Below are 27,681 nucleotides of genomic sequence, written 5' to 3' on the forward strand. Positions count from 1 at the left end.
GCCACTAATGTTGTGAATTGGATAACTTCCACTTGCATTCATGACACCGAAGCATGGGAATTCCACCTATCACTGATGAGTCTAACTTGAGTACCAGTCAGTGTCATGCCTAGTGATTGGAATGTGCCTAGCAGTTCTCTTAAGTGGGTGTTTTATCAACAAGAATAAAACTCAATGACACAGTTTCATGGAAAATAGATTAGCACATCCTTGTCACCTGTATAGTTTGCTTTCACTGGTAAAATCTTCCCATACACTTAAAAATAAAAGTCACATTGCACAAAACTCATAAGATTATTTTACTAGAACTTGAGGGAGAGAAAATATACTCTAGTTTTCACAAAGAAAAGATAACTTTTACAATGAACTCTGTCCATATAGAAGTCATGTTCTATTTCAGTTTTAAATGCCCAGGTACCCAAGGAATGCACCCTTCTCCTGGCCACGCACACAGTGAGATGTCAGTATGTAGTCATCTTCTCATGACCTCCATTGGTGAGGATAACTTTTCATAGATCCTCAGATAGCAGTCCTAAAAAGCTTGTTTCTCTGGTCTGTCTCCTCCCGTGGAGAATGTTGCTGGTTCCTGTGACTGTCACCACCCATACGCTCTGGTCCATACAGCTTTCTTCTTAAACTCTGGGAGAACTCTCAGGGACAGCAGGGTGGCTAGGAGGACAAGAACACAGGCAGACTGATGCACTTGACACAGCTATGCTTTGTCTGAAAATATCATTTTGATCAAAAAGGTGTCAAAGCAGTAAATGAGAAATTTTGCAGAACCATTGATGTTTGGCATGCTAGTGATAATTATTTTCTTAATGTCATTACTATTTACAGGAGATGCTGCCTCTGTAACAATTTACCTTAAACTTGTGTTCTTTTAGACATGAACTGGTTTATCTCCATTAAGTGTTTAATTAAAGAGAAGCCCTTACACCTATAAGAAGGCTGAGCTTTTATGATCAATGAAGCAAGTGTACTCACACTAAACTTTACCTGGACATGTATCTGTAATGTATGTGTTTCCCACTGTGTTATGGGTCACAAGGAACAATTAAAAGTAGAGACATTCTGATTAACCCTGTTTGGTAACTACTATATATTTCTTATCTTACTCTAGTATATTAATATATTCAGATGTTATGTAAAATAAAAGAATGTGAAGGACTATAGGGAACCCAGGTCATTCCAGTAAGCCAATGACTATGTAATCTAGTACAGGTGTGGTTCCTTAAACCAAGTGATGGTTTTCTTTATTGATATCAGTTGGTAGCTTTGTACCTGAAGACAGCATATGTTTGCAACCATGACTGGTCCAAACTCCCTGTGCATACAAACAGGGACTCCTATCAGCAAATTCCTAGGAATGAATAGGTCACAGGCTTGACTCAAAATGAAGCTCCATGCTGCACTGGAATCACACCGAGGCCCTGGCCTTCATCTACATGCTTCCCATTTGCCTGGGGTTCCTGCCTGTTTAGTAATAAAAAATAGTATATCCCCCTTACAGTAAAATATGGGTCATGTTATGGCTCTAGGCTGGATAAAGCATCACAGGGTAGGCCAATGGGAAGGGCACTTCTCAGTACAATGTCTTACGGTATGCAAAGGGCATCAGCAGGGGCTGCTGGCTCCAAAACCTCAAGTCCCAAGACACAGGTGACAAGTATGAGCCATCTCAGGCCATGAGGCCAATGGCCAGATCACACCTCATAGCTAAGTTTAGAACTCTACAAAACTTTCAGAAAAACTTTCCACATTTGGGGTTTGCTACAGTCATACCGTGCCAGAGCTTGGAGAAGTGTGGGACTGAAAGTGCTTGATAGCTCTGTCAATACCTAGTTCCCTTCTCGAAATACTGAGCAGCAGCGACTGTTACTAGAAGTTAGTGTAGGGGTTGTAACAGCATAAAAGGTGAAATGAGAACTCTCTGTGTATTTCCTAGTTGTTTCTCATTACAGACATTTTAGAAGAGTCCTCATGCACAGGATAAAGACAAACTTACGGATATCATCAGAACTTTCTCTGGAACTCTGGAGCTCTGTTGGCCGCATTTAAACTTTTCTGAATTTTGCAAAATTTAATTATTTTATGATTATAAGGATATTTAATCCCACTTATCTAAAAGTTAATTTTAATGGTGCTGGCCCTCCTTTTTACCCCATCTTTCTGACTTAAAATACCATAGTAAGGACATTTTCTTGAGACCATGTGCCCACAGTGCTCTTCCATTTCATCACAAATAGTTTTACCTCCTGTTGGGCACAAAGCATGAAGTAATACCTTTCAAAAGGTCCTTGGACTTTGCTGCAAAGGCTTCGTTAGGGATTTCCATGATGCTCAATAGCCAGTCAATGAACTAGGGTGAAAAAGAATAGTGTCGGTGAAGAAAATCCCACCATTAACATGAGAGCAGACAGTCTCTTGGGCCTGCATACATGGGAAGAAGTGCAAAGGTCTTGAAGCATTTCCTGTAGAGGCTGGAGAAGTAGAAATGGCAGGGAAAGTGGGAATGACATGAGGGTGGAGGCAGTGCAGAGATGAGACAGAGATGAAAGATACACCTCTGATCAACATGCCTCACAACCTAGCCCACTTTCCATACAGAGATATACTAAGATTTCATGTAGAAAGCTTACTGTAAACATGGGCCCAGAAGACTTCTGCTTATCATGAACATTATCTCTAGTCACTCTGATATGCTCAGACAGGTTAAGTGACCGGATCCGAGTCAACTTCCTTTGAATAATAGCAGAGTCAAGATTTGAATGGAGCTATTCCTGGTTGCCAAGTGATTTTCTTTGCATTATACCATCTTTAAATGTTTCCATATGGATTTAGGCCAAGAATCATAGGTTCATAAATTTTCCTTCCTGTTTTATAGCTTACTAGTAAATAGTCACTACAAATACACAATGAATTTAAGATGTCTATCCTGTATCCAAGGTGAACGGTGTCCCAGTGTGGAAATAACAGAAGAGACCACGTTTATTTTGGTTACAACTAGAACATAAAATACAAATCTTGGGGTAGCCTCCTAACACTTAACCTGACTTAACGGTGAAAGGCCTTCCAGCTGAGACACTCAGCGGGGTCAGGCAAAGCTAAGCCAGGTTTATGGTTCAGAAATGTTTTTAAATTACTAGTTTAAAGCTTTCAACATCATAAAAATACAGTTTTGATTAAACAGAATTCAGAAAAGAATCTTCCTTCCCATCAGCTGTATTAGAGACAGGACAGAGCCAGGGAAAGCCAAGTGAAGGAGCCGGTGCTTCCATGTGCTCTGCTCAGAGTCTGCACACATGAGGACTGACCCATGTGCTCTGCTGAGAGTCTGCACACATGAGGACTGACCCATGTGCTCTGCTGAGAGTCTGCACACATGAGGACTGACCCATGTGCTCTGCTGAGAGTCTGCACACATGAGGACTGACCCATGTGCTCTGCTGAGAGTCTGCACACATGAGGACTGACCCATGTGCTCTGCTGAGAGTCTGCACACATGAGGACTGACCCATGTGCTCTGCTCAGAGTCTGCACACATGAGGACTGACCCATGTGCTCTGCTGAGAGTCTGCATACATGAGGACTGACCCATGTGCTCTGCTGAGAGTCTGCACACATGAGGACTGACCCATGTGCTCTGCTGAGAGTCTGCACACATGAGGACTGACCCATGTGCTCTGCTGAGAGTCTGCACACATGAGGACTGACCCATGTGCTCTGCTCAGAGTCTGCACACATGAGGACTGACCCATGTGCTCTGCTCAGAGTCTGCACACATGAGGACTGACCCATGTGCTCTGCTGAGAGTCTGCACACATGAGGACTGACCCATGTGCTCTGCTGAGAGTCTGCACACATGAGGACTGACCCATGTGCTCTGCTCAGAGTCTGCACACATGAGGACTGACCCATGTGCTCTGCTCAGAGTCTGCACACATGAGGACCGGCCCTGAAAGTGCTGCCGTATGCTTTCCTGAGGTCGGGGCTGATGACACAGGGCTTTAACAAAACCCTGTTTGGGATCTACAACAGGCCAGCTATGGCCAGTACACATAGTGAGACAGAATAAAGCAAATGGAGCCTTTGCCATGTCACAGTTCTACAGCTACTCTAGAGCCACACTTCCCCTGGAATGTTCTCTGAGCCACCCCTGCAGATGAGCCCAGACCCCTCCCTCCCTTCTCACCTCGTATCCCACGCAGCATACCACCGAGAATCTTGAGTTTGTCTGCCTCTGTGTCCTGACTTCAAGGGTTGGAGGTAGAATGTATCCTTTCCACCCAGGATCAAGAGTGCACGTGCACTCAATAAACGGATGGAGATATAGCCTTTCTCTCTAGCTGCCCCCTCACCATTAACCAGTTGTTGCTGCTGTCAGTCGTCTAGACCTTGGGCTGGCCTCTGCCTCTATCAGATGGCATGTGAGTGTGAAATTTGGGGATGAGTATGAAAGCCTCTGGTGTGATCCAAGCTTTATCTAATTCCTACTTCCATCATATAGCCAGAACTGCTAGAGACAAAAGCCCGCCTGTTCTGCTTAGCGGGTGGCTGCCACCCCTCACCTTCTGGGTCTGTTCCTTCCATGGCTCTTTTTGTAGCAGCAGTAGCATGCTCCTGGGAAGCTGAGTGAGAACCTCTTGCAGAGTGACTCTATGCATGGGACTCCTGCCAAGCAAGGCTGCTGCTGGCCCACCAGGACCATTCTCTTGTTGCCATGGTAACCAACTGGCACTAAGGCCAAGGAGAAGGGGGGCCTCATGGTCTGCCCATGCCACCACTGCAGCTGCAAATATCAGCATCAAGAAGTCCAAAGCCTGTTATGAAAACAGAAGCAACATGAGAACATATGTTTTATTCAAAGTTACACAAGTTCACAAGCACAGCCTCTATCATGATGCAAGGCCGTCTTCCCTTTCTCCCACTACTACTGCTACCCCAGAACAGGAACTGCACTGACCAGAAAACTTGGTTTCCATGCCAACTGAAGAGCTTATCTGGGCTTTGGAAGGCTCCTGGTTTTTCTTTGTGTGAGGGAGGACCCAACAGTTTCAGATTATTTCTCCAACATTTCAAGAGAAATATAATTTATTCTTAATCATATCAACATCTGAATACTCCCCCATTTTGGTGTTTTTAAATAGATAAATAAACTAAGGAAGTTATTTATTATATGAACAAAATGTTTTTTAAAAAATATGAAACATTTTATTTTAAACAATAAAAAGTTTATCTTTAGACACTAAAAAACCAAACCAAACCAAAAAAAAACAAAAACAAAAACCCAAAACAACAACAAAAACTGTCCATAATCCAACCTTCAGGCTACATTAGACAATTGTAAAAAATTTAGACATAGTAATGGGGACACTTCCAAGATGCTGAATTACTGTGATTTCAATTATACTTTTTCCAGCTAATTTGCATGCTAAATGTTTTGAGATTTTTTTTTTGGGGGGGGGAGATAAGAAAGTAGAAAGCTAATAAAAGCTCAGGAAATCAGAAAGAAAGAGCAAAGACTCTTAAAAACTATGGTTTTGTTTGTTTGTTTATTTGTTTTTGTTTTTGAAGACAGGGTTTCTTTCTCTGTGTAGCCCTGGCTGTCCTAGAACTCACTCTGTAGACCAGGCTGGCCTTGAACTCAGAAATCTGCCTGCCTCTGCCTCCCAAGTGCTGGGATTAAAGGCATACTACTCAGCCATTAAGAACGAGGACATCCTGAGTTTGGCAGGCAAATGGATGGAACTAGAAAATATCATCCTGGGTGAGGTAATTCAGACCCAAAAGGATGTAAATGATACAGCCAAGTAAAGGAGAAGGATGCTTCCATGTGCTCTGCTGAGAGTACTCTCTAATACATGGACATTAGTCAAAACAAACAAACAAACAAACAAACAACCTACAGAATACCAAAGATAAAGTCCACAGAACTCAAAAAGGTCAACAAGCTGAAGTGCCCAAGTGAAGATGCTTCAGTCCCACTTGGGAGAGAGAAGAAAGCAATCACAAGTAGGGAGGGAGGGAAGGAGGGACTTGTGAGGTGGACTGGGGTGGGGGATGGGGGATGGGGGGCAGTTGGGGGAAGAGAGGAATCTGATCTGGTATTGGGTGAGGAAAAAGGGCTGAAGCCCCAAAGGCTAGCAGAAATAATGTGAACAGGCAAGCTCAGGAAATAGAAGGTTGGGGAGAACCCCCAGAATGCACCAGAGACCTGGGAGGTTGGAGACTCTCAGGACTCAAAGGGAGGGACCAAATGAAATGCCCAACAGTAGGGAGAGGGAACTTATAGAGTCCATCTCCAGCAGGAAGACAGCACATCAAGTCAGGAATGGGATTGTCATCCCACAGTTACATCTCTGACCCATAATTGTTCCTATCTGAAAGAATTACAGGGATGGAAATGGAGAGGCACCTGAGAAAAAGAAGGTCCAGTGACAGGCTCAAAGTGGAATCCAGCTCAAGGGGAGGTCCCAAGGCCTGACACTTATTACTGAGGCTATGGAACGCTCATGAAAAGGGACCTATCATGACTGACCTCTGAAAGACCCAACAAGCAGCCGAAAGAGTCAGATGCAGATATTTGCACCCAACCAATGGACAGAAGCAGCTGACCTCTTTTGTTGAATTAGGGAAAGCTGAAAGAAGCTGAGGAGAAGGGTGATCCTTTAGGGCCAGCAGTTTCAATTAATCTGGACCCCTGAGAGCTCTCAAACACTGGACCACCAAACAGACAGCATACACCTGGTATTGGGTGAGGTGACATGAGGCCCCCAACACACATAGAGCAGAGGACTGCCGGGTCTGTGTTCATTCAGTGATGATGCACCTAACCATCAAGAGACTAGTGGCTCCAGGGAGTTTAGAGGTCAGGTGGGGTGGGGGGTGGGGTGGGGACATCCACGTGGAGACAGGGGGGTGGGGAGGAGGTATGGGATGTGAAACAGTTCTTTCACTTCCTCAGTTAGAATCACACCAAGGTATTTTATATTATTTGTGACTATTTTGAAGGGTATTGTTTTCCTAATTTCTTTCTCAGCCTCTTTATCCTTTGTGTAGAGAAAGGCCACTGATTTGTTTGAGTTAATTTTATATTCAGCTACTGAAGTTGTTTATTAGGTTTATGAGTTCTCTGGTGGAATTTTGGGGTCATTTATATACACTATCATATCATCTGCAAAGAGTGACATTGTGACTTCTTCCTTTCCATTTTGTATTCCTTTGATCTCCTTTTGTTGTCTAATTGCTCTGGCCAGGACTTCAAGTACTATATTGAATAGATAGGGAGAAAGTGGGCAGCCTTGTCTAGTCCCTGATTTTAGTAGGATTGCTTCCAGTTTCTCTCCATTTACCTCGATGTTGGCTACTGGTTTGCTGTATATTGCTTTTATTCTGTTTAGGTATGGTCCTTGAATTTCTGATCTTTCCAAGACTCTTATCATGAAGGGGTGTTGGACTTTGTCGAATGGTTTCTCAGCATCTCATCTAATGAGATGTTGAAGGGTGGTTGCAGTGGGGATAAATGTAAAAAAAATGTCTTTTAAAAAAACATGTCTCAGTCTCTTAAGATCCTAACTGATGAATTTAAACTTTAATAACTTCGAAAAGACACACAACTCTTCATATATATGGTTCAGAATTCCAAAGAACATATCAGGTTATGCAAATTTTAACTCAACTGGGAAGAATGCCTACACAGAAAATTAAAAAAGAGTGAAATAGAGCTATGCTTCTATTATTATATTGTTTGTATTGGTTTTTACAATTATACAATACTAGAGACCTTTTCTTTGGGGTGTCATAGGGCACAATGCAGATCTGATGAAAACCTTCACATGTTGCATGTTGGCGCACATAGACATTCTGCATATAATTCATCAATCTCTTCATCCTAGGCATTTTTAGTCACATGAGCCAGAGAAGCAGAGACCTGAGCCTGGCACCCTACACACACTATGAAGATCCTGGGGTTCTCTCTCTAACTGGTATTCTTTGAGTCCTTTGTATCAAAGAACATGTTTTGCTAAAAATATTTCTCAAAGACAGTCTTGGCATCTCAAGAAACATGACAATAGTCATTGTTTCCTTATGCCATCAAAGAGTTTTTCCTAGTGTTTCTTAAAATTAAAGGGAGAAAAGTTGTAAGAATGTGTTTGATTTTGGATCTTGGATGACCCCAAAGGCTATGGCTTCCAAGCTTAGTCCCGAGGTCGGTGCTATAGGAAAGCAGTAGGCCATATAAGTGGTAGTGAGTAGTGGAGCTCTTTGGGATGTGGGGAGGGATTGTGCCCTAAAAAGAACTATGGGTCTTAGATCTGGCTCAGCAATACACCCCCTTCATGATGTATTACTTCAACACATGTCCAAAGTTCAACGGACCCTGGGCTAGAACCCCAAACCGTGAGCCAGCTGAATGTTTTCCCTTTGTAAGCTGAAGGCCTCCAGTGTTGGCTACAGCAGTGAAAAGCTGAGCAACTGAGTCTTCTTTTAGGAAAAAAAAATTAGAAGTTTTCCATTTTAAGTTAAGTTCACTGCTTCTCTAGATCATACCTCTTCAGGAGCCACATTCTGTATGGGTGCTGACTGGTAAGCAATGTTTCTCACGTAACCCATCAGTTCTAAGAGCCACTCCAGTCTCTTCAACACGCCTGAAACAAAAACGAGCATTTTCTTATCACAGATTAGCAATAATTATCACAACCGAAGCAGGACACATGCTCAGAGGCCCCTGGACAACTTTAAGATGCAGTTCTGGAAATGTCACTACTCAGGCTAAAATTTACACTCCTTACATCAGGAAACTATTTTAGCCTTTTTGTTTAAGTGAATCCTCCCTCAAGTCTCTGCCCAGTAGTGTCAGAACACAACTTGCCAGGAGAAATCTGGAACGTAACTAGGCAATAAGGCTGAATCGCAGGTAGTTGGCTGTTTTAGAGTCCGCCTCTGCTTTCCTATTCTCATTTCGCAGGGGTAATCAGAACCCTGTCCTGAAGACAGAAAAACAGAAACACCAACCAGCCACCACAGGGTAACTGGAGAACAAATGTCAGCATAGAGATGGTGAAATATCAGTTTTTAAAATATGTATTTTTATTTCATGTACATTGGTATTCTAATTGCACATGTGTCTGTGGGAGGGTGTCAGATCCCCTGGACCAGGACAGTTGTGAGCTGCCAAGTAAGGGCTGGGAATTGAACCTTGTTCCCCTGGAAAAACAGCTCAGCTTAACCACTGAGCCATCAGTCCAGACCTTTTTCTTCTTCTTCTTTTTTTTTTTAATGAGGGGTTCCAGCACAGGAAAAACTACTTAAGAACATCCTAAGAATTTAATAAGAGAAAAATGAGAAGCCCCTTTTCAAGTAGGCTCATCAGAATCAAAAGTAACATTAGACATCTCTAGATCTCTAGTTTACTCGGAGTATCTTTATCAAAAACTGGAAACAGCTACTAAATTTATTGTTCCCCCCAAACATATTTTTACTTCAGAATGAAAACTTAAGATTCTTGGGCTGGTGATCCAACCTAGCAGGTGATGCCTGGCACAAGGGCCTGACCACCTGAGTTTGATATGTGGAATCCATAGTAAAGAGAGACTCACATTCCCAAAGTTGTCCTCTAATTTCTACCTATACACCATAGCACATGTGTACCCACTCTCAGACACACAGACACAAACACACACAGATACACAGACACACACACACACACTGCAATATATAAAATTTATTTATTTAAATATAAGAAAATTACATATCTCATCACAAGTCCATTTTCTTTCTTCAGTGCTAGGCACTAAGGGGGATATAAGCAAACTGCTCAATTTCAGCATATCAGGTGACCTAATAAGCATATAGCTAAGAGCAAGTTCTGTCCTCAGGGGGCTACTACAGTTCAGTGTCTAAAACGCTCTGTAAGCAAAATATGCCAGGCCTGGCTGCACATGTTTAACTTAATCCTAACACTTGGGAGGGAAAGGTAGAGAGACCTCTTTGAGTTTAACATCAGCTTGGCCTACATACCTGTCTTCCCTCTCTCCCCCAAACAAACAAACACCTGAGAAGTCTTTTCACACAGATTATTTAATTTTGTTTGTTTCCCTTTTGATCCTCAATTAAGTGGCCACCCACAAACCACTTTCTCTCTATTATCAGGAGGATCAATTTCTATCTTATGTGTTTGGAAAACTAAAGCAAAATTGACAGAAGTAACCTAGTGTTATATCCATGAGGGTCTTGATCAGTAGTTTTCACCCTTCCTAGTGCTTCGGTACAGCCAGACCTGTGTCAGCAAACAAGCTAGCTTTGAAGTTGAGGTGACACATGAAGCTGAAGAGCTACAGCAGGGCAAATGTTTCTGTGCTCACCTGTGTTGGCATGGTTGACAATGCGTGCCTGGTATAAGCTGTGCAGGATCATCCAGGCTAGAGTCTCATTCTCGGGGTGCTGCATAGCAGCAGTGAGTAGATCAGTCAGGCTCATCAACGGGAGTCGTCCTTGAGAGACTAAATACAACTTGACAAAGGCGGCCTTTTCTATGTTGTCCTGGGGGTGGGGGAGCCAGTTGTGCAGTCATTAGTAAGTTAATGAAGTGTCAACAAAACCACAAGGCAAGGGCACTCAGAAGAGTGAGCCTGACACTTTCCCCCAAACCCTCGAGCTGTTCACTTCCTGTAGCACAGAGCCTAGCTGCCTATGTTACACTGAAATGTCCCGCAACAGAGGGCTTCAGTGCCACCTTTTATTCCCATGGAAACTAGGAGTGTGTTCGGAGGTTAGGAAGTAAGCATACAGAGTAATAGCATAAGATATACTAACTATGTTCCAAAGACCAGTTGAAGGGGTCCATTCACTCCATTTGTCTCCACTCAGACACTAGGCCATAAGTTATCTGCCTTGGCAGCAGACCCCCAAAGTCCAGGAACAAGACAATAAAATCCCCCACCCGAGGAACAGCCTGAAGATAGCCACATGAATAGGAGATATCTGATCTCAGGATAGGCCATCAGTGATGGGCAGCCCATTCGGTGGTTACTCATTCATGACACAAGAATGCAGTCCATCACGGGCATCCTGGCACCCACCAATGAGGTTTTAGATTACCTAATCCTAACATAGTAGCCAATCAAAACTGTACTAATGTCAGGGTTTTGGCCCCTACCAATCACATTAGAGATGACCTAATTCTTCTAGAGAGTTCCCTGGTTACCTATAAGAAGACCTGCGTGCCTTTGTCTGAGGTCATTGCAATTTTGATGCAGCGGTGACCCCAGCATGCGGGTTGCTTCTGCAGAATAAATGTTCTTTGTTCTTGTGTACTATTTGAGTCTGGGGGCTTCCTTCAGGGATTCCTGAACCCTGACACAGTGTAAACATATTCGTTTAGTGTGGCAGTTTTCAAAATGTGACACACAGAATTTTGGGGATCCCAAGGCCCTTTGAGAGGTTCTGTGAGGTCAAGACTACGTTCTAGATCCACGAAACTATGTTGGTATCCATTGCATTTTTAACACCACTTAATTTTTAAAAATCCATTTAAGAGGAGCTAGATAGAGATAGCTCAGGGGTTAAAAGCATTTAATCACTTCCAGAGGACACTGGTTCAATTCTCAGTACCCACATGGTGGTTTATGACCATTTATAACTCCAGTTGCAGGGAATATGTTTCTCTCTCTGTCCTCCATGGATGCCAGGCATGCATGTGCTTCACAGATATGCATGCAGAGAAACACCTATATGTATTAAATAAGTAAGTAAATAAATAAATAAGCCAGTTACACTTAATGTAAATAATAAAAATATATCTAACCAATGTTCTATGTTACAATCTGGGGAAAAAGCATACAGGATTCAGTGGTATACCCCAGTGTCATGGTTGTGTCAAGGACAAACACTGGGAAGATGGAATTGAGAACTAAAATAGTTCTACACATGGAATTTTTTTTTTCTTGAAAAACTGCTGACAAACTATGGCTATTTTAACTGCCTATTAAACAGACTATTTTATTAAAAACTTAAGGAATGATCCTATTATACCAGGAAAAGTATTCCATAGTATATGTTACCAAATATTAAATTTAAATCTAATAAAAATTACGATTTTTGGAAAAAAAATGTTTACTTTTCTGAGCTTGACAATTTCCCAAAGGGTGGGGGTCCTTCGTGAAAAGATTTCTGAGGAGCATAACAAAGATGATGTTTTAGTATTATATCATAAAACATATCAGAATTTGGAAGACCTTCAGAACTTGACTAACATTTTCCAAATAAAAGTATATGATATTAGAAAATCATATTATCTATCAAGGAGCTGACATTCAAAACGAATCAAGGGATTTTAATATCAGAGTAGTCAAACTACCTTGTCATGGTTCTGAAGTCCATATTGCAAATTATTTTGAAGAAACACAGTTGTTGACTTTTGGTGCATCAAGGATGAATATGGTGATAAGTAATTACTGACTCTTGCTTTGAGCTGGTACTATTCCAGGTACTCATTGTGGACTAAGTGATCTAACTGACAAGACAACCCTAAGGGATAGGTTCTATTGTCCCCATTTTACAGACAGGGAAACTAAGAGGTTGGACAACTTAACCGAGGTTACATTGCTCATAAGTGCTGATCTGGATCTCACACAAAAGCAGTGAGACTCCAGACTCTCTTCTCTTACCTCTTCCCTGAATCCCTGCTTCTGTTTAAAATAAGCTAATTTCCAAAATGCTGAGAGCCAAGCACTCTGTTCTCAACCTTAGAATGCACCAGAATTGCCTGATAGGAGAGACTATTAACATATAGATTGCTCGGCCCCATGGTTTCAAGCAGGACTTGAGAATTCCCCTTTCTATCAGCACCAGACAATGCTGAGACACTGGCCCAGTGACTCCATGTTGAGAACCACTGCTATGTGATACAAATATTCAAGGACCCAACTGAAAAAACAAACCTAACAATGACAAGCAGACGACCAGTCACTAGGGATGAGGGTTCATTGTACCAGCTATACAAAGGGTTATACTCAAATAAGTATGCCGATTGAGATGTGTTTATGCTAAAGAATTTGGTGCTTACAACTCCAGTTTCATAAAGCATTTTGTATTTATTCACCATGTGACTGGGTCTAGGGGCTACTTGTCAATTACCTTACCAACAGTTCTTGTTTCTCAAATGACCACCTTTTTGCATACAAAAATGACAGTATCCTGTATAAGAAACTAAAGGTGTGAACAGAACTATGTATGCGTCAACACACCAGCAAGTTCTTTGTCAGAATATTCCTATTTTTGTAGTTGTTACCTTGAAGACATTGTCTTTTTCTTATTTTTGCCCATAGGCAATGCAAAAAATGTTCCTGACATAGTGTAAGAAATTGTGTTAAAAAGTTTTTCATTCACCTATTCATCTACTGCAAGTATTAAACACTGGTCACACCACCAGGCCAACTACTAGACCTGACATCTGAAGGAGAAAGGAAGTGCCCTAAAATCATCCAGTAACAAGTTAGATGTAAAGCCAGATTATGCCAAAAAGGATACTGTAAACAACTCTTCATGTGTGATTTCCACTTTAGTAATGAAATATCTTTCAATAATGAAACAATGCATAGAAGTACACATTATTACCTTAGTAATCTGGGAAACCTGATTGACACCTTCGTCCGTCATCTCTGAGAGGCACTTTGCTATACTGATGTACAGCTCGAGATCATTTCTCTGGTAAAGACAGGTCAAAATACAATTTAAGACAAATGTATCAAGTCTATTAATGTTGTGATGAATTATTAGACTTGTTTATCTCCTATAACAGTTGCTGATGAGATTCTAATGCTAACCAAAACATGGTCCGTCTTTCATAATTTAAGAATTCTTCTCCGTTGTTCTCTGTGTTTGCTTTTTTCTCCCCATCAGAATTCCATTACTCTCATCCAGATTTTTAACTTGTTGTGAAACTCCAGTGTAGAAGTCTGCTGTGGCAGGGAAAGGGCCTCCATAAGGCCATGTTATATAAAGTATATATAAATAAGACAATGCCACCGAGGTACACTGGGGACAGATGTCTGTGATTGCTAAACTTCAGCAGGCTTTTGGTACAGCACTAGTTAACTTACCCCTAAGCTTGCTCAAAACTTTGGTTCTAAACACTGAACCTCAATTTCGGTCTCGGAAACAAATCCACTCCTAGTGAAGAATGTGTCATTTTTTGCTAGTCTTCCCACCCATATTCTTAAAACATCCCCAGCCTGCCTTTGCCAAAATGACTTTAAAGAAGCCCAAGCATAAACTGTTAGGAATGTAAATGTTTTTGTTCTTTACCAGAATCCTATTTGGCAGAAGGTCAAAAATTCTCCCAGTAGCATCGCAGAGCAGGCTCCAGAGGTGGTGGGAAGGACTGGGCAGTTTCATGGCCTGGCTCAGACCCCGTAGGGCACTTAGGCACATCTCAGGATGGCACGGTTGGGAAGCTGCTTTAAAAACTTCCACCATCAGGTTTTCAACAAAACCCTGGATCTGTTCATCAGAGACGTGCTTTGCCCACAGAGGCATGGATACCAGGAGGTATTTCTTGATATTCAGCTGGAAGGGAAACAGATAAGCCAGACATAAACAAGTCTGTCTGAGTTTGTGGTGGTCAAAGCCCCTAGGTCATCACTGAGTTGGAGCAAACAGATTAAAAGCTGTGGGTTTCTTCTTTCTCCTGCATCTTCCCATGGCTTCATAGTCCAAAGGGTCACGATTAACTATTAAGAGACACTAGTAATTATAGCTGTTCCGGTTACTTCTCATCCAGCGTGACACATGTGTACCTGTAGGATCCATCAATCTGTTCAACTGAAATTGTCGAATAGCTTAAACCTGTTCAGAGATGGGAACTAAATGCCACTTCTGAAAGGATGTCACGGTTGCCATTCTGATTTTTTCTTATTGTTTTGGCTGTTTTGTGTGTGGTATATGTATGTATGTATATACATATACATATATATATATATATATATATATGCTCACATATATGGGTGTGGGTGTGCAGGTGCACAGGTGTCAACTTCAGGTGTCTTTCTCAGTCATACTCCATCTTTGTTTTTGAGACAGCGTTCCTCACTGAACACAGAGTTTACCAATTGGATAGTCTGGGTGGCCAATGAGCTCCATGGGTTGTCTGTCTTCACTTCCTCAGCAAATACACACACACACACACACACCACACCCAAGCTTTATATGAATGCTGGAGATCCAAGCATAGGTCTTAATGTCTTCACAGGAAACGTTTTCCCCATTTCCTCATCTTCTCCAGTGCAGTCTTAAAACCATACTCTCTAGCAAGAGAAGCTATCAATCTATTCAACTACTCTGCTTCACGGATACCTTGGATCTTTTCAGGGATGGGAATAAAATGTACTTCTGAAGAATGTCATAGTTGGTATTCAGATGTTTTTCATTGTTTCTGTGGTGTGAACTTTATGTATGCATCTGTGCAGGTGCACGTGCAGGTGTGTGAACATAACATGCCGAGGTCAAAGATGGGAAGCCCATCTGCTAAAAAATCAACTAATCAAAGCATCTGATATTTTAATCATCTTTTGAGGGGAAACAGGGAAGTAGTAAGAGGAACTTGCGTGCTGGGCTGCTTCTGAGCAAAGAGTCAGGCACTGAGCCTGTGGGCCTGACCATGGCACACAGTGCATGAGGGTCAAGATGAGGCGCGACTAGTGTTAACTGTTACATGGCACTTCAAACATAATACAAGTTTGATACTAATGGACAAGTCTAAACGACGTAGGCTTGGGGAAAAAAAGATAATGAAATCTTTCCAGTGAGTTTTCTAAAGAGCTCATCTTCAAGAATATTCCAGCTTAAATAATTTTAAGATTTAACAACATACACCCATTACCAAACCAGATGTGAAGAGCCACATAGGTCTAAAGCAGAAATGGAAGGCCTACAGAACTGTAGAGAAAATTCTCAGGTCAACGGAATAGGCTGCTGGACACTTGACTCAACAGGAAGAAAGAGTTCATGGTACAAAGCTTGGGAGTCCGCCACATATTGGCTTCCCACATATTTCCCTATCAAACTGTGCTTAATTCCTACAGGTCTTAGGCTTATCAATCTATAAAGAAGAAGTAACAAAGCATACTTCCTAGATACAAAGCTTCATAATACAATTCAATGCCAAAGACTTTCTAAAATTTATGTACAGTTTAAATGTATAGGGGTAGTTTCACAAGGCCTGTAGGTGTTCAAGCCAGACCAACCCAGCATGGACAACAGGGAGGGGAAACAGGCACAAAGCCCCATTCCTAGCTTAGGAGCCACGATAACTGACAACTTCTAGGAAGAAAGTCAGCTTCATTATGCATGTGGCCCCTGGTACATCTATGTCACTCCAGAGGAAGGCCACATGCCCAAGAGTATCTGGGCAGCATAAATTGGTCTTGATGGATTTAAAGAAAAAGAGAAAATGGACACAAAGTTGGGTGGGTAGGGAAGGGGGTGGGTACGAAAGGACAGTGGGATGGAGTTAATATAGTCATAGCCCACTGTACACATTTCTCAAGGAAACCATGAAAGAGTGAGAGAGGAAAAGAAGGACAGGGTCTGAAGAGATGCCTCGGTGGGTGAAATGCTGGTGTGTACAAACGTTCAATCTACAGCACCCATGTGAAAAAGCATGGCAGTGTGCCTGCAATCCCAGCGCTTCCTGTAAACCCAGTGCTGGGGAAGCACAGGAAACGGAATCTCTGGGGCATGCCCACCAGACAGTTTAGCCAAATCACGAGCTCCAGGTTCAGTGAGAGACCCTGTCTCAAAAAATAGGAGTGCACCTAAGGAAGACAGGCATCAGTGGCCTTTGACCTTCACTCCCCATACTCTACATACCCCATGCACACCACACACACACAGGAATAATTATGGACAGCACTAAAAATAGGCCCAATGTCATGTTGTGTGATATGAATATCCATGGCAATGACTAGAAACATAAATGCACTAAAACTCACTGAAGTTTACCATTAAAGTAGCCACTTTTAGGATACATAAATTACAACCCAATAAGGCTAACTTTTAAAATGAGCTGCCAGAGACATTAGACATTAAGGCTGATGTCGTCAACATGAACCAAATGCTAGCGGGTACCAAGTACATAGCATGTGCTCAGCAAGTGACAGAAAGATGTAAGTTGCTGGAGTGGACAGGTGTGAGTAATGGTGTTAGTGAGAGGGAAAAAAATGCAGATTTCAATAACACACATCTTCCACTAAAGACCACCCAAGGAATAAAAAAGACCAGAGCCAAGAGATGGAAGACATAAGAGAATCTTGTACTCCTTTAAAAACCTAATGCCAACTCATGACTAGAACTGAACATTGATGACCATGAACTGATGATCAACTTAGATCTTTAGGAAATCATGCAGAGGGACTCAACGTTTCTGGAGCCTTCCTTACTACTCGGCCTTATGTGCCTCTGCCACCTGACTCTACGGCATTCTCAAGATTCGTTGTAGCTATGCCAGGAGAGGAGGGGAAGGGATACTTCTAAGAGGTATTCAGTACAAGTGATTTGTCTCTGTTAACACCCAGTGAAGTATCCACACTGTATGACCAAAACAACCCTTGTTACAGATGTGATGGCAGTGTCTGTGACCATCATTTACCCCTTTAGTAATAAGTAGCATTTAAAACATAAAAATGGGGTGGTAGCCATGTCCTCTCTGAGGCTGCTGGCCAGCTAGATCAAGTATAAGCAAGCTTTCATTTTTCTACTCCTGACTCATAGACCACACTCCAAGTGAGTGGGGCTGTCCATCGCAGAGAAGAGCAGTCCCTGACTACACTCAGCATCTGGAACTACTACATACACTCAGACCGTGGATCAGTGGCGGCATCACCCACAAGCCCAGCAGTGAGGCCGCGCTCTGCGACGACGGTGCCTGAGTGACAGCAATCTCAAGGCACAGTTGCTGTATCTCTTCACCTGAAAGAGAGAGGAAAGGAAAAAATAGTTTCTGTAATACGGTGCTCAGTTCCCTGGCTCACGTTCAGGATTCAGCTTCTAAATCAAGCCCTCTGCTTGGGGTCACTTATGCACATAACAAAATCCATCCAACCAAATGGAATTTTGAGACATTCAAGTGAGGAGGCAAAGAACATGCCCACTAGAATCGCAGTCCTAACTCCTGTACACTACCGGGAGAAAACTCTCTTGATGTTCTAAAGAAATCTGGCCACCCGAATACTACTTAGAAATAGGAGAAGACACTAGCTACAAATCACTTAGTGTCCCCCACCCCCACCCCATCCCATTGTGCAGCATATGTTCAGCACATAGGGAAACTTCTATCTGGTGTGTCAGTTACATTTTTACCAACTTGACACAAACTCAAGTTATATGACAAGAGGAAACCCCAACTGAGAAATGGCCTATCAAGTTAGCCTATAAGTAAGTCTGTCTTTTCTCTCTCTCTCTCTCTCTTTCTTTCTTTTCTTTTCTTTCTTTCATCCCTCCCTTCCTCCCTTCCTCCCTCCCTCCCTTCTCTCTCTCTCTCTCTCTCTCTCCCTTCCTTCCTTCCTTCCTTCCTTCCTTCCTTCCTTCCTTCCTTCCTTCCTCCCTTCCTTTCATCCCCTCCCTCACTTCCTCCCTCCCTTCCTTTCATTCATTTACATATTTTAACCATTTTTTTCTTTTTACTTTTGTGCATCAGCGTTTTGCCTGCATGTATGTCTGTGTATGGGTGTGATATCTTCTGAAACTGGAGTTAGACAGTTGTAGGCTGCCATGTAAGCACTGAGCCATCTCTCCAGCACTTAAGGGGTCATTTTCTTTTTTTTTTTTTTTCCCCAGCAATGGGATTATAGTCATGTGTCATTGTACTGCTGTGATGGTTTGTATATGCTCGGCCCAGGGAGTGGCACAATTAGAAGGTGTGGCTCTGTTGGAGTAGGTGAGTCACTATAGGTGTCAGCTATAAGACCTCATCCTAGCTGCCTGGAATCCAGTCTTCCACTAGCCTTCAGATGAAGATGTAGAACTCTCAGCTCCTCCTGTACCATGCCTGCCTGGATGCTGCCATGTTCCTGACTTGATAACAGACGGAACCTCTGAACCTGTAAGCCAGCTCCAATTAAATGTTGTCCTTATAAGACTTGCCTTGGTCATGGTGTCTGTTCTAGCAGTAAAACCCTAACTAAGGCAACTGCGCTTGCTTGCTTGCTCGCTTGCTTCCTCAATTGCTTTATTTATTTACCCATTTATCTAACTATTTTTGTCATAGGTACAGGGGATTTATCTAACTAAGGTGATCATGGTTGCATAGCAAACCTTTTACTGACGGATCCATCTTCTTGGTTCCTTAAGAGTTGTTTTTGAGAACTATACAGTCTCAAGAACGATACAAACATAGACTATAATGTCTATGTCTTTAGAACTCTTCCTCCTCATCCTCCCCTATAACGACTCAGTGAAACTCAGTTATTACATGCAAGATAATCATTCACAAGATACAGTAAATCTACCAGTCACTGTCAACTGACACAAAATCTGCTTTTTAAATTTTTAAAAAAATTTTATTCAGGCCAATTCCTAAGAACATAGCCTGAAAACCCCAAAAACTTGATGTTTACCAAAGTTTAGCCTCATAAGTGGAGAGAGTAGTGCGGCCAAGTTTGCAGGAGGGTACTGGTAGCTTTCCCCAACGGTTGCTATGGGTTTCATCACTACTTTGAGAAGGGATGGAGGCACAGCTTCAGGACCTACAACAGAAAAGAAAAGAATTAGCAAAGCACCGGTGTGGCTGCTACAACTGAAAGCAGAACTGTTTTTTACTTTTGCAGCCAAAGGCTCTAAGGCCAGATCTTTAGTTACAATCAACTTTCCAATGTTACAATTTGAATCCCACTCCATTTGCTACAAACCTTGTTCCCCTGTTCTCAGATATTATCTCCAATCTTCTCCTTTGTGTTAGACATACCACACACATCTTAACTATCTTCTACATTTCCATGTCTCTTTGCCTAGTTTTTTAAAAACAATGACCTAGTCTTCATTATTATCCCACTGCTCTTGGTATGGAATTTAATACGTTTGCAGCAGGATAGACAAGGGCTGCACACTCAGCACCTTAGAGGAGCCATGGAACACCTCTACCCACTATGGCTCTAAAGCATCACACCCATCACCTACCACTTGTTTCTGTTTTAGAAACAAATAAACAAAAATAGCAAAAACCTTCTTTTGCTTCTAAGCCACAGTGCCTGCTCTAGAGTTGAGCACCTAGGGAGAAATAGCTATTCCATATGTTAATCAGCTACCTCTCGCTTTAATATTGGTCCTCATGTTGGGAGGGAGGTATTTAAAGCTGATAACCTGAGATGCTAGAGTATTAACATGTAGATGTAAAAGGCAGGAGCAAGCATGACAATGGGCAGGTAAAAGTAATGCTACATAGAACCACAGAACAATGAAGAAATACAGAAAACATAGATACAGAAAAATGTAGACAACAAGAAGAAATGGCGGCAGAATCAGCAGCAAAAGGAAAACCACCATCAGCAGAAAGAGAAGCCAGGGGAAAACTAGAAACTACATCAGCAAAAAAGCCACAGGATCAGCATCTGGGAGGGGCTGCAGAGGTGAGAGAGCTGGTATGTGGGAAAAGCTGAAAACAGAGAAGCTCAAGAAATGGGAAAAACACCATAAGTGCAGGCAGAGTCAGTGATGGTCACACTGTCCCGGAAAGGAGAAGCTCAGAAAGGGGGAGAAGCAGAGCGAGACTAACAAAAGCCAATGAGTCAGTGGGAGAGAAAGAAAGCAGAAGAGTGTGTCAGCTAGACAAAACCCCCAGCTACATAAAGGAGAAGCTGAGGAGAAAGGAGAAGCAGGGAACCAGGAGGGGAAAACCTGATCTTGTGACCACTAGCAAGGGTGAAGGCAGAGCTATATCACAACACAGAAATAAGCTGAGGGGAAGGGAGAAGCAGGGAACCAGGAGGGGAAAACCTGACCTTGTGACCACTAGCAAGGGTGAAGGCAGAGCTATATCACAATACAGAAATAAGCTGAGGGGAAAGGAGAAACAGGGAACCAGGAGGGGAAAACCAACCTTGTGACCAGCAGCAAGGGTGAAGGCAGAGCTATATCACAATACAGAAAGAAGAAGCTGAGGGGAAAGGAGAAGCAGGGAACCAGGAGGGAAAAACCAACCTTGTGACCAGCAGCAAGGGTGAAGGCAGAGCTATATCACAATACAGAAAGAAGAAGCTGAGGGGAAAGGAGAAGCAGGGAACCAGGAGGGAAAAACCAACCTTGTGACCAGCAGCAAGGGTGAAGGCAGAGCTATATCACAATACAGAAAGAAGAAGCTGAGGGGAAAGGAGAAGCAGGGAACCAGGAGGGAAAAACCAACCTTGTGACCAGCAGCAAGGGTGAAGGCAGAGCTATATCACAATACAGAAAGAAGAAACTGAGGGGAAAGGAGAAGCAGGGAACCAGGAGGGAAAACCAACCTTGTGACCAGCAGCAAGGGTGAAGGCAGAGCTATATCACAATACAGAAAGAAGAAGCTGAGGGGAAAGGAGAAGCAGGGAACCAGGACGGGAAAACTACCCTGTGACCAGTAGCAAGGGTGAAGGCAGAGCTATATCACAATACAGAAAGAAGAAGCTGAGGGAAAAGGAGAAGCAGGGAACCAGGAGGGGAAAACCAACTTGTGACCACTAGCAAGGGTGAAAGCAGAGCTATATCAAAATACAAAAAGAAGAAGCTGAGGGGAAAGGAGAAGCAGGGAACCAGGAGGGGAAAAAACCAACCTTGTGACCAGTAGCAAGGGTGAAGGCAGAGCTATATCACAACACAAAAAGGAGAAGCTGAGGGGAAAGGAGAAGCAGGGAACCAGGAGGGAAAACCAACCTTGTGACCAATAGCAAGGGTGAAAGCTGAGCTATATCACAACACAGAAAGAAGAAGCTGAGGGGAAAGGAGAAGCAGGGAACCAGGAGGGGAAAACCAGGTAGCAAGGGTGAAAGGAGAGCTACAACACAATACAGAAAGGAGAAACTTGGGTTAGAGGTGGGTGGAGAAGAAGCAGGGAACCAGGAGGGAAAAGCTGACCTTGTGAAAGGGTTTAGCAAGGGTGGAGACAGAGGTACATCACACTATAGAAAGGAGAAGCTTGGGAGAAAGGAGAATTGAGAGTAGACGGGGAGAAAAGCAGAGGGACAGGAGAAAAAGAATACAAATCACAGATATAGAGGAGAAGAAATAAGTGGAGGTAGGGGTCAAAATGTTGAGTGTGCAGAGATGGGAAAGGGAGCTAGGCTCTGTTCCAACCTAAGACAGACACAGTTTCTGTACGTTTCCCAGCCTTCCCTTTTGAAACATTTAAAAAGGGGGACCTGTTGGGAGCCAACTCCTAGCAGAAAGCAGCTATCATCTCTGCAGCCATCTTGGGTTATTTATTTACAGGTTGCTACTTTTCCACCCTGATGAGAGACTTATTTTTCTAGCATATTTTTGCAAGAAGTCCACCACAGCTGAACACACCCTGATAACATCTTGTTTTTCTGAAACACATCTTGGACTTGTGCACTCCCCAGCTTGTGCTTATATACTCATAGTTGCCTTTCAATAAATGAGACTTGAGACTTGATCAGACAGACTGTCTTGTCTCCATTCTTTGTGTCTCTTGCCCCTCTGTTCCCACTCTCTCCCTTGAAGACCCTGTTGACTGACCCATGGATCGGGTCATTGAAAAGAAGAACTAAGCTCAGAGAGCAGCATAGTTCTGGAGTCTGAAACATCTAAGAGGGTGATGCCATCATCTGGTGAAGACCATTATGCTGCATTATAACAGGATGGAGGGCATCATATGACTAGACAGCAAGCTTGCCAAGGCAGCTCAGCTGTATAACAAAGTCACTCTTTCAGTATCTCAGTGATGACTCTCCAAAATAGTTAAAAATAAGCATTCAAATAAAAACTGCAGATGTATAGCAAGTTTCGTACTCTGCCAATTACAAGTGGGGCCAGGAAGATGGCTCAATAATAAAGGCACTTGTTGCTAAGCTTGATGACTTGAGCTCAGATTCCTGCAACCCACATAAAATCAAGATGGAATAGTATGTATCTATAATCCCAGCATACCTACTGCAAAATAGGAGGTGGAATTCCCAGCTCATCGGCCAGCGAGCCTGGAGTACACAAACTTCAGAATACCAGAGATACTCTGACCCCTAAGGTTATTCTCTGATTTCTACACAGGTGCTATGGCATACACAGCCCCTCACACAAACACAGCCATCATATGCACACATAGACAAATATAGGGAGAGAGAGAGGGAGAGAGAGAGGGAGAGAGAGAGAGAGAATATGAATGTGCACCATGTTTCTATTCTTGAAATAAATGCTTATGAAAATAAGATTTTGTGTTCTTTTTTTTTTTTTTTTTTCTTTTCCTTCTGAGACAGGGTTTCTCTGTGTAGCCCTGGCTGTCCTGGAACTCACTCTGTAGACCAGGCTGGCCTAGAACTCAAATATTTGCCTGCCTCTGCCTCCCAATTCCTGGGATTAAAGGTGTGCGCCACCACTACCCAGCTGTATAAACTCTTCTAAGTTCAGAGTTTCAAATACTAATTCTAAGTTGATAATACAAATCTCTACCTACCTTCAATACAGAATTTAATTCCATGTTTCTGACTCTCATTCCCACCAAAGCAGCAATGCTTTCTAAGCCTAGCTACCCACTAAACTACCTGGCATCCAGTAACTGACGCTTGATTTCTATCCCACCTAGAGATATAATACTGGGACTCTAGCAAGTCTTATGAGGGACATAACTATTGCTGTTTCTAGAAGATTTTCTGCAAAGAAAATCAAGACATTTTATAAACATGTGCACCCAAGTGTTTACTGTGTATTAGATACTGAAGACTTCCAGCAACAGACACAGAACTGAACAAGACAAAATAGCCAAATAGGCATGATGCTTATGGAACCTATTTTCTAATAAGAGGACCAAAAAAAATGTGAATCCAGGTGTGATGAAAACTGGCTGAGACAGGTCATCTTAAAACTGGTTAGCTTTGTACATAGTCCATTCTGGTAACACACTTGTGCTAAGAATCCTTAACAGTTCTGGAGATAAATTGAAGTCTGATTTCGTGCAACAAAAAGTAATTTTCTTTTTAAGTCATTACTGTATTTTTAATTATGAGTATCTATGTGTGGGTATGTGCCTATACATGAATGCAGGTGACGTTGAAGACAGAGGTGTTGGATCCTCTTGGAGCTTGAGTTATGGGTAGTGGAGCCACCTGATGTGGGTGCTGTAAATTAAACCTGGGTTCTCCCAAGAGTACCCAGAGCTCTTACTCAGAGCTCTTAACCACTGAGCAATCTCTTTAGCCTCTAATTTGCTTTGTAAAGGTCCTTTCGTCGGTACACATTGATAGTAATATCCTGGTAAACAGGCATACATTGTAAATCTGTACTGGAAGTCCTTAATTCACAAGCAGACGTCTATTCTGGAGTCTTAGTATTTTATGTCAAATACTTTTGAAATTACATAGCTTGTATCCCGAGTCTTCCAGTAGAATGCATTATGGAAAATTTGTAGTTTCCAAAAGACTTAAGGAACCTGGAGAAAGGATTCAACTTCTTCTGTCATACAAGGACCCTATGTGGCATATGAGCACTGTTTATGTTATATTGCTGAGATAATGAGCTCAACTCTGATGGGATGAACTTCACCACTGACTAAACTTTGTTCCAACACTGACTGTATGTGCATTTGTTTCAATTAACTATTGATTACACTGTATGTGCATGTTGCCCTGGCATCAAACACACTGTATGTGTATGTTACTCTGGACTGACTGAAGCATTGTATGTAAATGTTGCTCCAGCACCGACTACACTGTATGTGTATGATGTCCTGGCACAGACGGCCCTGTATGTGCATGTTATTCCAGTCTTCATTAAGTTGACCTGAGATGCTGGCAAGTGTCAGAGACAGCCTGTGAAATGGAGTACAGGGCTGCACTTCATGCCTCTGATACAGTGCAGTAAATCTTTCAGAGTTAAAAGGGCAGGGCATCAGCACTGAGAAGCATGATGAGAATCACACGAAAATTTCCTCTGAGTTTGGAAGGAACCCATCCTGACAGGCAACGGAATGCTAGAAACATTCTCGGTAACAGTGAGGAGTGGGAGGATATTTGGTAGTTACATGCATCTGGGGAGGAGAGTAAGAAAAAGGAACAGAAGAATACAAACAATGGGGATCACCAGGTCCTTTACTTCAGTGTTTTGTCCTTCAGATAAGTGCCTTTGGTAACATGACCACTGGAATGTCCTGAACAATGAACTTGAAACTCAGAGTGCCTATGGGTACTTGTCAAAAAGATCCAGATGTTTTAAACCCTGAATGTAAAGCTGCTTCTCAGCCCTCATCCAGCTGACAGCCCCAAAGTTATGAATGGCATACCCGAGCACAATGCATTACAATAGGACCCACTATCTTTTGTACATGGGCTGCACAGAGGACTGTGCAACAGCGTAATTACTACATGAAAAGTCTGGCTACAAACGGGCTAACATATGGGGTACATAATCTCCATCTCCACAGACATTTAACTTCTCCATCTTCACTGTTGCAGGAGACGAATTAACTCAGCTTAGAATAATACAGTCTTTGGTATAAATATATCCACATGATAGAGATCAAATATTTGAATGATATTACATGTTGAGTAGTCTGTTCTAAGGCATTCTTCCTGCTCATTGAAGAAAGTATAGTCTAATGAAAAAGGCAGATGTGAAACAAAAAATTATAAATAATCACGTAAGTAATGGCACATATATAAAACACACACACATACACAAAAGGTACAGGGAGTATGATACAGGACATAAATCTAATCAGAGGACGTCAATGACGATCCAATCTTCGCTCAGCAGATTAAAAAATGTCTAGATGAATGTAGAAAGGATGGATGAAGTCCATAGAGTATTCAGGCAGACAACATTATAGGATGGCTTGTTTGTAGAAAGTACCAAATACTTTGCCTCTGACCAGAAACGACAATCAATACAGTTGTTGAAAAGAATTGATTCTGAAACACCAGATACTAAAAGCTGGTAGAGTACTCTATCTTAGGAGAAAAAGCCTCAACATCATAGATACCAAAACCAAAAATACCCTAAGCCCTTGCACCAGGAAGGCCACCAAGCAGAGTGGCTGCCAGCAAAGGTCAGAACCTGATGAGAAAGGCAACCCGATAGGGTTTGGCCCACAGTGGGTGGGGGATTGATTTCACATAGGTGGACTGATCAAATGAGCACAGAGGCTGAGAATAATGAGCAGGTTTACCACAGTCCAGAACACAGTTAGTTGTAAATATGTGGAGAGAGGCGGGGAGTATAATGGTGTTGAAGAACTGCAAATATGAGTATGAATTTGTAACACAGACAGCTTAGACACAGGTAAAGCTAAAGATATACTTTGATGTAAAAATAGGCAAAATATAAAAGAGAGAAAGAGAAAAATTCCTAATTGAAATTTCAGAAAACAGTGATAATTATCCCAGGAGAAAGGCTCTGCCCCAGACCTTGGTTTCTAAATACCTTTCTCTGAAAAACAAAACAAAACAAAAAATTAGGTTACCTGGACCTATACCCCAGACTTATAACAATAACTTTGATGAGGTACATTAATAAACACCCAAACCAGTGATTGAAAACAGAAGGAACAGTAATATATATATATGTATATATATGTATGTATATGTATATATATATACACACACAGATGTACATGTGCGTGCACACACACACACACACACAGCCTCATAGTGTCTCCATACAAATATTTAATGATGATAAAGGAAAATGAGTGACCTCTTTAGGAGGAGCCTAGGTGCCATACTCTTAACTAAGCCCTATGTTTAACCCCACAGGGGAGGAGGAAGAACAGTTCATCTCACCTGATGAGTGCAGTGAGAATAGAAATCCTTTCTATGATTCTCCTGGTAAAGGTGGCTGTCCTGACTCTAACATGGGAAACACCAGACAAACCCAAACTGAAGGATGCTCTATGAAATAACCATCTCTAGTTGTAAAACATGACCAGGTAAAGAGAGACAGGGCTGAGGACCTGCCTGGATTTAGAGAAGGCTGGAGCGAAGTAACAACCAGCACACACTACACATTTCTCCCTTCCTATGAGAGGCCTATGGATTTTAGTGAAGCACTGAATTATGGTTTCTAGGTGAGAGGGATACTGAAGATCTTTCTTACAGTTAAAGAAAAGAGACAGTTTGTAACTTTCCTGTATTTTATTTATTTATTTATTTTGTAGAATAAAATGTAAACAAATACAAACATTAAATAAAAAATTCTGAACCAAAGAGATGGTTCAGTGTGTAAAAATACTTACCACACTAACCTGACAACTTTCATTTGATCCCAGGATCCACACATATGTATGTGCCTGCACTCTCACACACACATACACATACAACAGTAAAGTTACTTTGAAAACTACTCTAAATTTTAATTTTAAAATATAGTAAGTACATGCAAAAATGTTCATACCTTCTGACACTGAAATAACCATGACAACAAATCACATTCATTGCATCATATTATACCTGATTTTTAAAAATTTTTTGTTATCATTGGTTTTTATGTATG

At 42.1% G+C, this 27,681-nt stretch overlaps 1 protein-coding gene across 3 annotated transcripts in view; it reads right to left on the reverse strand.

Annotated features, from left to right (window-relative positions):
* Positions 1-286: 286 nt before the first annotated feature.
* The window catches only part of Focad (focadhesin), a 314,502-nt gene continuing 287,107 nt past the window's right edge, over positions 287-27,681 (reverse strand). For all 3 annotated transcript variants that reach the window (XM_021160670.3, XM_029475892.2, XM_029475894.2), the window contains 9 exons: positions 19,617-19,745; positions 17,855-17,970; positions 14,311-14,571; positions 13,621-13,710; positions 10,368-10,545; positions 8,554-8,651; positions 4,572-4,823; positions 2,287-2,362; positions 287-669 (listed from right to left, as the gene is read on the reverse strand). In XM_021160670.3, coding sequence (XP_021016329.1) covers positions 596-669; positions 2,287-2,362; positions 4,572-4,823; positions 8,554-8,651; positions 10,368-10,545; positions 13,621-13,710; positions 14,311-14,571; positions 17,855-17,970; positions 19,617-19,745 — 1,274 coding nt within the window. In that variant the 3' untranslated portion in view covers positions 287-595. The remainder of the gene's footprint in view (positions 670-2,286; positions 2,363-4,571; positions 4,824-8,553; positions 8,652-10,367; positions 10,546-13,620; positions 13,711-14,310; positions 14,572-17,854; positions 17,971-19,616; positions 19,746-27,681) is intronic.

The sequence above is a fragment of the Mus caroli genome, unplaced genomic scaffold (genome assembly GCF_978045245.1).
Source record: "Mus caroli unplaced genomic scaffold, Mus_caroli_1 scaffold_6, whole genome shotgun sequence".
NCBI lineage: Eukaryota > Metazoa > Chordata > Mammalia > Rodentia > Muridae > Mus > Mus caroli.